This window comes from Crocuta crocuta, unplaced genomic scaffold (genome assembly GCF_008692635.1).
Source record: "Crocuta crocuta isolate KB4526 unplaced genomic scaffold, BGI_CrCroc_1.0 scaffold541, whole genome shotgun sequence".
Classification (NCBI taxonomy): Eukaryota; Metazoa; Chordata; class Mammalia; order Carnivora; family Hyaenidae; genus Crocuta; species Crocuta crocuta.
In genome coordinates this window covers 1236507-1247364 of record NW_027531901.1, presented here as the reverse complement: position 1 = coordinate 1247364, position 10858 = coordinate 1236507, and the positions used below count along the sequence as shown (strand labels likewise).

Below are 10858 nucleotides of genomic sequence, written 5' to 3'. Positions count from 1 at the left end.
CCGACGTCGGCCCCAGAGCCCTCCGGCCGCTCCCCGGGCTCGGCCCAGGGGGCCTGCCTCCGTGAGGGGGGCTCTGGCCGGGTCACACGCGGGCGCCCCTCCAGGGAGGCACAACGTTCGCAGTTCGGAGCTGCCTGCGAGGACTCTGCTTAGCGCCACAGCACCTGAACTGCAGCCTGGAGACGCCGCGGTGCGGGGTACCGAGTGCGGAGGGTACTGAGGGGAGCGCCGAGTGCGGAGGGTACTGGGGGCAGCGCTGAGTGCCGCAGGGTACTGAGGGGGAGCGCTGAGTGCTGCAGGGTACTGAGGGGAGCGCTGAGTGCTGCAGGGTACTGAGGGGAGTGCTGAGTGCTGAGGGTACCGAGGGGAGCGCTGAGTGCCGCAGGGTACTGGGGGGAGCGCTGAGTGCCGCAGGGTACTGAGGGGGAGCGCTGAGTGCCGCAGGGTACTGAGGGACAGGACTGGCCTTTGGGTCCCAGGGGGCCCCGTTTGGGCAGCGTGGGGCCCCACGGCGCGTGGGGCGGGGTGGCAGCACCCAAAGGCGCTGTCCTGCGGACTTCGGAAAAGCGGGCGCACNCGTCTGGACGCAGCCGGAAGCGCCTGTGTCTCAGTGCGCGGCCTGAGCAGCCGTCCTCGGCGGGCAGCTGGCTGGGCTGTAATCGCATCAGGGCCGCTGGGCTCTGCGCTGCGGTTAGTCGTGGGTGTGGCAGGCCGGCCGCGTAGCGCTCCCCGGGGCCCCCTCTGCTCCCCACTCCGGGTGCACCTTTGCTGAGGCCAAGGCCAAGGCCAAGACCTCGACCTCTGGGCCGGGCGGGAGGCCTCAGAAGACGCCTGCCCACCGGGAGCCACGTAGCCCAGACAGAGGCCGGCAGCTCGGCTGTCCCTGTGCCGGCACGGGGGCGGGGGGGGGGTGATGCCCCCCCGGCTCCCCTTTCTGCCCTTNCACCCCCCGCCCCTGGCAGCCCCGCCAGGGCCCCGCCATCCGGGCACAGGCCGCCCTGGGCAGCTGTTTACAAGCGCCAGCCTGTGAGGGCCACGTGCGTCTCGCCTGGGGAGTTTATTTAAAATGCGGGTTCCTGGCCCTTCCAGCNGGGGCCGCAAGCCGCCAATTTTTTTTTTCTTGATTGAAGTATAGTTCACGTGCCATACAATTTATCATTTTTTAAAATGTACAACTTAGTGGATTTTAATATATTCTTAACGCTGCGCAACCTTCACCACTATCTAATTCCGGCACATTCCATCACCCCAGAAAGGAGCCCTGTGCCCATTAGCAGTCGTTATGCGTTTGGAAGGCACACAGATTTCCTGCTTTGAATAGTGAATATTCACTCTGCTGATGCTCTTTTGTATTGTAGTTAACGCACGCGCACACACACACACACACACACACACCATAAAATTCAGCATCTCAAGCCATCCTGAAGCGTAGGGTTTGGTGGTGGTTACTGGATGCACATTGTCACGCAGCAAAGCCCTACCACCTCTGCGCCTCGCAAAACCGAAAGCCTGCACCCTGCTCGGCTTCCGTTCTCATGTCCGTTCAGACAGCCACGGAGCCGCCCGGGTGCCCGTCCCTGCGCTCGGCCCTTCGGAAAGGGCAGGGGGCGAAGGCAAACTGAGGAGAGGGCAGGGGGGCGGCCCCCGCTCTCGGAGCCACTCGCCAGTAGCGGTCCAGGCATCCGCACTGTGCTCCGCTCGCGGTGGGTCCCTGGGAGTGGCCTACAAAGTAACTACGGGATGTATTTTTGTTAGAATCCTGCGGGACGTGTTCCTGCCAGAATTAAATAAAAGCAGCCAGCCGACGCCCAACTGCGCCACAGCCGCATCCAGAGAGGCCTCACGTTCACGCCGAGAAGCTTTCTGCCTTCCCGGGTGCATAGGGTCTGTTCGCAAAGTCCTCCCACGTTTCTCTGGCAGATTCAAATGGGCAATCAGACCACATGTCTGTGTGTGTTTGCGCGCGTGTGTGCGTGCTCACTGAATAGCAAATATGTGAAAATGCCCCCCACGGCACCCCTTCTGTTCAGGAGGTCTTTTGGGACCCCCCGGGACCTGAAGACAGGCAGGCGGAGTTTCAGGCATTCCCCGCCGCCCACGCAGGGGGTCCTGGCTGGCGTTTTAACCCTGAGGCCGGCAGTGGGTGTTTGGGGCAATGACAGGACAGGACTGGCGGTGTTCAGCTGAGCCCAGACCTGGAGGGCCTCGGCCTCTGCCCACACGCGGGGCCAGCTCAGCCGTCTGCCCGGACCTGCCCGGGCTGCCAACAGGTGCGCCCTGGCCGGAGCGCACTTGACTCCTCTCTGCGGCATTGGCTGCGTGCTGGGCTCCGTGGGGGACCTGGGGACGCTCTGGGCAGAGTCACATGACCAGAGGCACCTCTAGGCAGGAAGAGACCCCACACACAGGAGTAGTTACTGAGAATGATGGAAGGGCCGTCCTCAAGGTCGGGAGAGCCGCGCAGGGACTCAGCGGCCGGGCGGCGGAGACCGGAGCTCGCTGCACCTCATCCTAACCCGTTCTGTGCCTGGAAAAGCCAGGACGGCAGCTCCTGTCACTCGCCCCCCGGGACCCAGGCCCTGGCTGCCCGGCCCTTCCCTGAGCCTCGCTGCCGGCGTTCAGCCCCCCTGCATCCGTCCAGCCACGTGTTCTGGTCCAAGGCAGCGGGTCCACACTGCCGTCCTCCGTTCTCCACTCTAGTGACATCAGTGAGAGGGGTCTCCCCAGGCGGCCCGCCTTGCCTCCGCGACCAGCTGCGCTGAGGGATTGGTGAAGGAACCCTGCCCAGTCGTGCGGGCGTGTCTAAACGACTCCTCCAGGAAGCCTTCCCGCCCATCCCCGCCAGAGGCAGGTCTGGGTTCTCGTAACAACCCCTCTGGGGCTTTTCAGACGCCTCCCTGTCTCCCACCCAGGGCCAGGCACGCGTGCCCCTTAGCGTTGTTCTTGAAAATGACAACTAAGTGCATTCCTCCCCTGGGTGGCAGTGTGCTCACGCTTCACAGAGCCCTTCACACGTCAGGCCAAGTGTGGGGTAGCAGTCCCCCCGGCGGGCGAGGAGCCGCGGCAGCCCCCGGCCCTGCAGGCGGGGCCCTCGGCGGGGTCAGGCAGAGACGGTGCCGCAGGGCTCCGGGCGGGGGGGTCTGTGCCGGGCTCCGGGCTCCGGGCTGGGCTGTGTGTTGACCAGCTTTGCACCCATGGTCTGTGGCGGCTCCATCAAATGAGCACAGACGTAAGGGCTGAAAACACAAACCTGTCATCTTCTGGTTCTGCAGGTCAGAAGTCCGAGGGGTTCTCACTGAGCTGTAATCAGTGTGGGGGCGGGGGGGGGCTGGTCCCCGGGCGGCGCCAGGGGAGAATCTCTTCCCTAGTCTTGCCCAGTTTCTAGAGGCTGCGTGGACTCCTTGGCTTGTAGCCCCGCCGTGTGCAAAGCCAGCAACCGCTGGTGGTGGTTCCCACGTGGCTGCTGTGTCCCTCTTTCACTTAGAAGGACTCCGTGGTGACATTGCCCCCAGACAAAAGTCCCCTTTGCCGTATATGCACGTCCCCACCCGCCAGGGGTTCGGATGTGGCTGTCTGTGCCGCGGGGGCGGAGGGCCGCCCTTCTGCCGCCGCCGTCGCTTCCTCACCGAACCCTGTGCCTCAGTCTCCTCCCGTACGAAAGGGACGCCAAATCCCCTCATAGGGCTGTTGGGAGAGCTGACTTAGTTCACGGCTACAGAGAGCGGAGCCTGGCCCCTGGGAAGGGCTCAGTAAATATTTCAGGGTTCGCCTGGGACCCCCAGTCGTGGCTCTGTGGGGTGCGTAACTGCTTGAGGGGCAAGTTACCTGCCCAGTAAGGAGAGCCTCAGTGCATGCTCCTGCTCAGAGGGGGCGCTCCTGCTCAGACGGGGCGCTCCTGCTCAGACGGGGCGCTCCTGCTCAGAGGGGGCGCTCCTGCTCAGACGGGGCGTTCCTGCTCAGAGGGGGCGCTCCTGCTCAGAGGGGGGGCTCCTGCTCAGACGGGGTGCTCCTGCTCATAGGGGGTGCTCCTGCTCAGACGGGGTGCTCCTGCTCAGGGGGCGCTCCTGCTTAGACGGGTGCTCCTGTTCAGATGGGGTGCTCCTGCTCAGGGGGGTGCTCCTGCTCAGACGGGGTGCTCTTGCTCAGACGGGGTGCTCTTGCTCAGACGGGGTGCTCCTGCTCAGGGGGGTGCTCCTGCTCAGGGGGTGCTCCTGCTCAGGGGGGTGCTCCTGCTCAGGGGGCGCTCCTGCTCAGGGGGGTGCTCTTGCTCAGAGGGGGCGCTCCTGCTCAGGGGGTGCACCTGCTCAGGGGGCGCTCCTGCTCGGACGGGGCTGCAGAGAGGGGAGGGCAGGGCCAGCCGCGCTGATGTGGGCGGGACCCTGCGGTGGTGGCCGGGCCGGGCCCTGCACGCGGCTTTCCTTGACCTGGGCCACGCTCTTCAGCATGCTGATCATGTGCACCATCCTGACCAACTGCGTGTTCATGGCGCAGCACGACCCTCCGCCCTGGACCAAGTATGTCGAGTGAGTGTCGCCGGGCCTCTCTAGCCGGCCCCTCCCGCCCTTCCTTTCCATCCCGCGCTGTGGCCCCCGAAGCCACCCCAGAAGTCGCCCGAGGGACTTGCACACCCGGAGGGTCCTTGGCCTTCCTTCCTTGGCCCCCGCGGGTCCTGCCAGCTTCGCACCCTGAGCTGTGCGGTCAGGGGAGGGAGCCCCGGGGAGCAAAGCGGAGAGTCCTTCCCGCGCCGCCCCCACGAGGACTGAGCACCGGAGGAGCCGGAGCTAAAACACAGTAACTTACCGAGCCCTTAGCGTGTGCCAGGCCCTGCCTAGAACGGTAAGCCCGTGTCCCTTGACCCTCAGGGCAGCCGATGGGACAGGCGTGGCCACCGTGCCCCTTTGACAGAAGAGGAGGCTGGGAGTTGGTGGCTCATGGCGTGGCCGGGGCTGTGGCAGCCGGGCAAAGCGCCGCAGGGTCCTCACCTCAGGACTGTCTCCATCGCCTCCCATGACTGTTTGCAGTTTCAGAGAACTGCTTCCAGCACTTTCTTCCCAATGGAAGTCCCTTACCCACAACGGTTATGGAGACGTGAGCGGCTCCTGGGGGCCCGTGGAGCCTGCTTCCGGGAACTGACAGTGTTAGGGGAGCCTCTCTCCCCGCAGCGGCGCAGGCCGGGGCTGGGAGTCTGCAGCCCACCCCACCCAGCCTCGGGCGCTGGAGCCGCACCCCTGTCCGCCCAGCCTAGACGGCGGCCCCGCCTCCGTAGGCAGCTGAGGATGGACCGTGGCCCCGTCTGCACTCCCTGGGGAGCCTCCAGCAGTGAGGGAGTGAGGGGATCCGAGTGTCCTCACAGGGCACACCCAGCGGCCCCCAGGCCCGGGTGAGGACAGAAGTCGAAGGAGCGCCTGGCCCGATGTGTGGAACAAAGCAGCTCACGGGGGAGGCAGAGGCCCTGGTCCGGGGGCTCCCTAAGAGGGGCCACAGGGGGCTCGCGGCGGGCGCCGCAGCCGCCCGAGAAACCTGGTCTCCCCCCCGCCCCCAGGTACACCTTCACTGCCATTTACACCTTTGAGTCTCTGGTCAAGATTCTGGCTCGAGGCTTCTGCCTGCACGCGTTCACCTTCCTGCGGGACCCGTGGAACTGGCTGGACTTCAGCGTGATTGTCATGGCGTAAGTACCCGCTCCTGCGCCGCCCGTGCCACGCCGGGGCCCCCCCCCGCCCCCTACTCCGGGCTGCGCACACTTGTGCAGGGGCCGTCGAGCCGCCCACCTCACCGCCGTCTTGGCGGGCCACGCGGTCGGGCTCGCGGGCTCATCTGCCGCCCCATGGCAGCCCCGCGCTCCAGGGACGTCGTTAAGATGCGGGCTTCGCATCCTCTGCCCTTCCCGCCGAGGGAAGCCAACGCTTCGGCCCCAAACCTCTGAGCCGCTGCAAACAGTGACATGGATTCCAAGGTGATTGCGAACGAATCAGCAGGAAAGACATGGAGCCCGTGCCAGGCACGCCGGCGCGTCTGCTCTCTGCACTCACACTCCACATTTGGCACATTCTGAGGCACCTCCTTGTGCCCATTTTACAGATGAGGAAACAGGTGCCAAGGACACACAAGGAGCCTGCCATAAAGTGAAGGTGAATGTCCCCGGCCCTGCTGCCGCGCAGGCGGGGGCCCCGCTCCGCTCTCTAGAAAGAGACCCTTGCTGAGGCTGGGCGCAGGGATCCACTCGGGATGTATCGGCAATGGTGCGGCGTTCTGGGGGGTGGCTAATCAGGGCGGGCCTCCTGTGCAGGAGTTACGGCCAGGGCTCGGCGGTCAAGCCCTCCCTGAACACCTACTGTGCGTGCAGAACCCAGCGTGCGCAGGCCTGGGCACCCCCGTAGGCAGGAAGCAGATCCTCCGCCCCCCGACTTGAGGAAGGACAGTGCTGGCCTGGGCAGTATCAGAGGGTCAGTTCGGTGCCCACTTTCGGGGACCCTCAGACTCCCCAAACCTACCCGGTCATGACAGGTCTGCTGTGCGTAGCCCTGCCATCAGCTCAGCCGTGCTCTGGGGAGGGGAGCCGGCATCCAGCCCCGCTGATGGGGCGCTTTCCAGCCGAGAGTCTGCCGGTCAGAACATGCATCAGGCCCTGGGTTTCTAGGTGCATTGCTTGCAAACTGACTCCAGCTCACCCGTTTACAGGTGGGGGAACTGAGGCTCAGACAGATGCTGCCCCCTGCCAAAGCCAGTGTAGACCTAGGCCTGGGCAGAGCTGTGGGGGAGGAGCATGTTGGGGGAGGAGGCAGGAGGTGGGGGCAGAAGTGCGGCCTTGCAGGCCTTCGTGCAAGCCCCGGCGGGGGTGGGGGGAGGGGGGTGAGCCATGGGCAGTTGAGAGCAGGGAGTGATGTGACCTAAGCTACATTAAAAAAAGTCTTAATGTTTATTTTATTTTTGAGAGAGAGACCGAGCGTGAGCAGGGGAGGGGCAGAGAGAGAGGGAGACACAGACTCTGAAGCAGCTCCAGGCTCCGAGCTGTCAGCACAGAGCCCGACGCGGGGCTCGAACCCACAAACCGCGAGATCCTGACCTGAGCCAAAGTCGGACGCTTGATGGACTGAGGCAGCCAGGCGCTCCCTGAACTGCATTTTACAAGTTCACTCGGAGGCTGGGGGCTGTGTCGGCAGCTGGGGGAGGTGGTGGCGGGGATGAGGTGTAAGTAGGGGAGCTGAGGGACAGGCTCGGGTTCTGGAAGAACTTCATGGGCTGATAGGAGACCCCACGGTGGTGTGGGCTCGGGCAGCTGGGTGACACGGTTACCGTTTGTTAAAATGGAGGGCGAAGGGAGGAGCTGGCTGAGGGAGGGAGGAAACCAAGAGTCCAGATCGGAATGCATTAAGTTTGAAAGCCTCCACGGTGAGATACGGAGTGCGCACCTGGCTATGCCGGTCGAGAGCAGGAAGGGGGTCCGAGGTGGGGGTATGTATTTAGAAGCCATCAGGGTGCAGATGATCCTTGCAGGCAGGAGACCAGATGAATCACCTGGAGTGAGCGTGGCTGGGCAGGGGACGGCTCTGGGGACTGTACCACCGGACGCTCCGGCGTCTCGAGGTCAAGAAAGAAGGGGTGAGCAAAGGAGCCCGGAGGGGGCTGCCAGGGAGGGTGGAGGAAAGCGGGGATAGGACTGTCCTGAAAGCCAGCCGATGGCCGTGACAGCACTGACAGCCTCGACCGGAGGAGGGGGCGACATACAGCGGATCAGACAGGGCTCAGGAGAGAGTGGGGCGAGTATGGACATCCCGCTTGTGGGGTTGCCGGCCGGGGCTGGGGAGCCGGGCAGAGGGGCGCTATTAAGGAGAGAGGTGTCACTGTAAGCGGCTGGGCACGGCTCCGGGGAGAAGGGGAGCGTGCGGCTGGAGGGCGACCACAAAGCGCTGGAGCCGGCCCGAGGGCTGGGGCCCCGGGGCCCCGCTGGAGCAGAGCACCGGCCTGAAGAGCGCGGAAGGCGGGACTTCTGATGGATTCGTAGAGTCGATGAGACAAGAGGAACTTCTCTTCTGATTGCTTCTATTTTCTCCACGGTGAGAAGCGGGATCATCAGCTGAGCTCGCAGAGTGGGGAGGAACGTCTGCAGTTTGAGGAGCCAGGGAGCCCCCCCCCCCGTGCTGAGCTGGGACGCGGCACGGACTTGGGAAGGGGCGAGCTCGCCGTGCCAGGCCCGGGCTCCCCGGGCCCGTGCGCCTCGCCGAGGCCTGCCCGCCTCCACTCGGCACCGGAGCTGGCGGGGACGAAGCAGGGCACAGCCTCAGAGGCCGGCAGACATTTCCCAAGTTCCTGAGCATCGCACAGAGAGGGCACCCACGCCCCCGGGCCGCAGGGACCCGCTGGAAGGGCCCGTCTCTGCCCTGGGCCGCATTCGGCCCTATGAAAACTGGCTGCCGCGGTAATGCAGTGACACGCGTGGCGCTGGGGCCGAAGCGGCTCCGTAGCGCGGGCTCCTAGGGCCGCCGGAGGAGCCCCGGGCGGCAGAGCTGCTGGTTTCGGGACCTCCCCGCCGCCCGCCGCGCACACGGGGCTCCGGCTCCGGGAGAGCCCACCACTTGCCCCGAGTCCTGGAATGAATCGGCAGCCGCGCAGGAACTAAATCCAGGTCTCCTTCCCGGAGAGGCGCCGAGGTCTGGTGTTTCCGGCCAGGTTTCCACCTGATCCCTCCCTCGCTCAGTGTGGAGGCGCGGGAGGGCCCGTCCGGGTTACCAGGCAGCCCGCCCGACAGCGCCCCTCCAGCCGGAGTTCTTCCTGGGGGTCCCTCCCCGCTGGGCATTACCTGACAGCACAGCCTCCCACCTCCTGGGGTTGTTATGGAAACCAAACCTGGAGGGGAAGGGAGGCGGGGCAGAGAGGAGAGGGTGGGCTGCACCTCTGCCCAGCAGCCCAAGGCGGGTGTCTGCATCGATAGCAGGGCTGCACCGCAAGATGGGGGTGGAGCGGGCGGAGGGCGAGGGGCGGCCCTTCCTCGGCTTCCTAAAGGGCTTCCCCTGCCCTAGGGCTGGGGTGACAGGCGGGGTCCTCACCCCCCAGCCTCTGCCCCTTCAGGGCCCGTGACCCACCACCCCAGCTGCCCACCCCTGCCCTGCAGCGTGGCTGGAGCAGGAAGAACAGAGGGGCGTGGGGGAGCGCTGTGGTGGCCCCACGGCGGCCCTTTGCCAGATGCGGGGTCTCTTACCGCGCATGTCAGGCCCCCACGTGGGAAGCAGCCGGGCTGACGGAGCCGGAGCTCAGCAGGGCAGCGGCCGCAGACGCGCAGAGCCCTCACGCAGCCCTGCGTCTCCCCAGCAGACTCCTTCCCAGGACTGCCTCCCACTCGGGTCCTGACTGCACACCCGGCCCCGTCCTCGGCCGCCGGGCTGGGCTCGCGCGCCTGCCGGGAGGGAGCACCCACCTTGGGATCGCGGCTTCTCTGCTCAGCACCGGCTGCTGAGGAGGCGGGCGGTGAACGGAGGGCGAGCCCGAGGGTGTGCGGACGCTGGGACAGGCAGACAGGCAGCTCCAAGCTGTAGACAGACAGGGCTCCGCTGGAGATGCGGGGGACACGCGGGCTCCGCACGGGATGACGGGGGACACGCGGGCTCCGCAAGGGCCGAGAAGGTTGACAGCAGGACGGCTGGCTCTCTGGATCTGCACGGCGCTCTGCTCCCTCCCTGTGAACAGAGGAGACAACCTCAAAGCCAGCATCCTGAGCACGAGGAGCCGCTGTCCCAGGCCACGGCCACCGCCACGCTTACTTGTCCGGCAGCAGGAAACAGGGCCCAGAGCCACCAGCAGGCCGCCGCGCCACGTGACGGCATCACCAGTGTCCCAACCTGACAGCCTTGTGGCAGCACCACGTCGAGACGGAAAGTCCAAGCCTGAGAGAACGTGGAACAGAGGTGTGGGGATCTGAGTCACCACAGAGAGTGATGGTACAAGTAAAGAGGAAGCTTGGGCCAAATTAATAGGTGCATATGGGCCAGAACAAGGGAGGTGACTTCTACTCCCCATGGGAAGTTGGTGCTGCACCAAAGAAAGATTTACAGGCTGAAGTGACTCCAGGGGAGGGGCCAGGAGCCGCCCCACAGAAAGGATCCGGTGTCGCCTGGAGAATGTGTCTGCGGACTTCCCGCCCCTGAGCAGGGGCAGGCATGGTCCCCGGGCCCCACGAAGACGGAGGCGCCCCACAGTGAACNCTGAGCGCCCCGGCAGCCGGCCGGCCCCGCAGACGCCCACAGCTCAAGCAGACCCGGAAGCTTCCAGCAGAGCGGAGGGGCCCGGAGGTCCGACTGGGGGCCGAGTGACCCCCGCAGTGCCAGCCCGCCCTCGGCACTCACCCGCCTCCCTGGTCTGATGGCGCTAAGACAGCAGGCCAGACGCGCTCGGGTAAAAATCGGACGCCGAGTCCGCTGCCCTTGGTGCAGCACCAGACGCCTCCGCCCAAAGGCCGGGCGCCCTGGGTGTGAAGAGTCTCTGGTTAAATGTCACGAGCCGCTTGCCGCGGGCCCAGGGGTCCTGGCCGCCCACGCAGCTCCTGGACGTCCTGGTCACGTGGCCCATCCACGCGTAGCCTCACGCTCCGCTTGGGCCCCTGCCCCCCAGAGACGGCCCCTCCCTCCTGTGCCTGTGAGGACCACGGAGGGACGACTGTCCGCGGTGTGGGTGGGACGGCCCACGTCGCTCGGGCCCAGGCAAACTAGAAGGCCGCTCAGTGCTGAGGTCGCCCTCCTGCGTAGCCCCACGGTCGTCCTTGGGGGTCTTCAGAGGCCTCGGGGTGAGCCCGAGGGGGACTCGGCCGTCAGAGGCACAGCTGCCCTTCTGTGGCGGTCCCAGCCAGGACGCGGGGTCCCCGGGA

General features: G+C 65.9%; 1 protein-coding gene across 1 annotated transcript in view; it reads left to right on the top strand.

Annotated features, from left to right (window-relative positions):
- SCN5A (sodium voltage-gated channel alpha subunit 5) overlaps positions 1–10858 on the top strand; it is a 70010-nt gene that overhangs the window by 3036 nt on the left and 56116 nt on the right. The window contains exons 3-4 of the mRNA XM_077774014.1: positions 4433–4523; positions 5543–5671. Coding sequence (XP_077630140.1) covers positions 4433–4523; positions 5543–5671 — 220 coding nt within the window. The remainder of the gene's footprint in view (positions 1–4432; positions 4524–5542; positions 5672–10858) is intronic.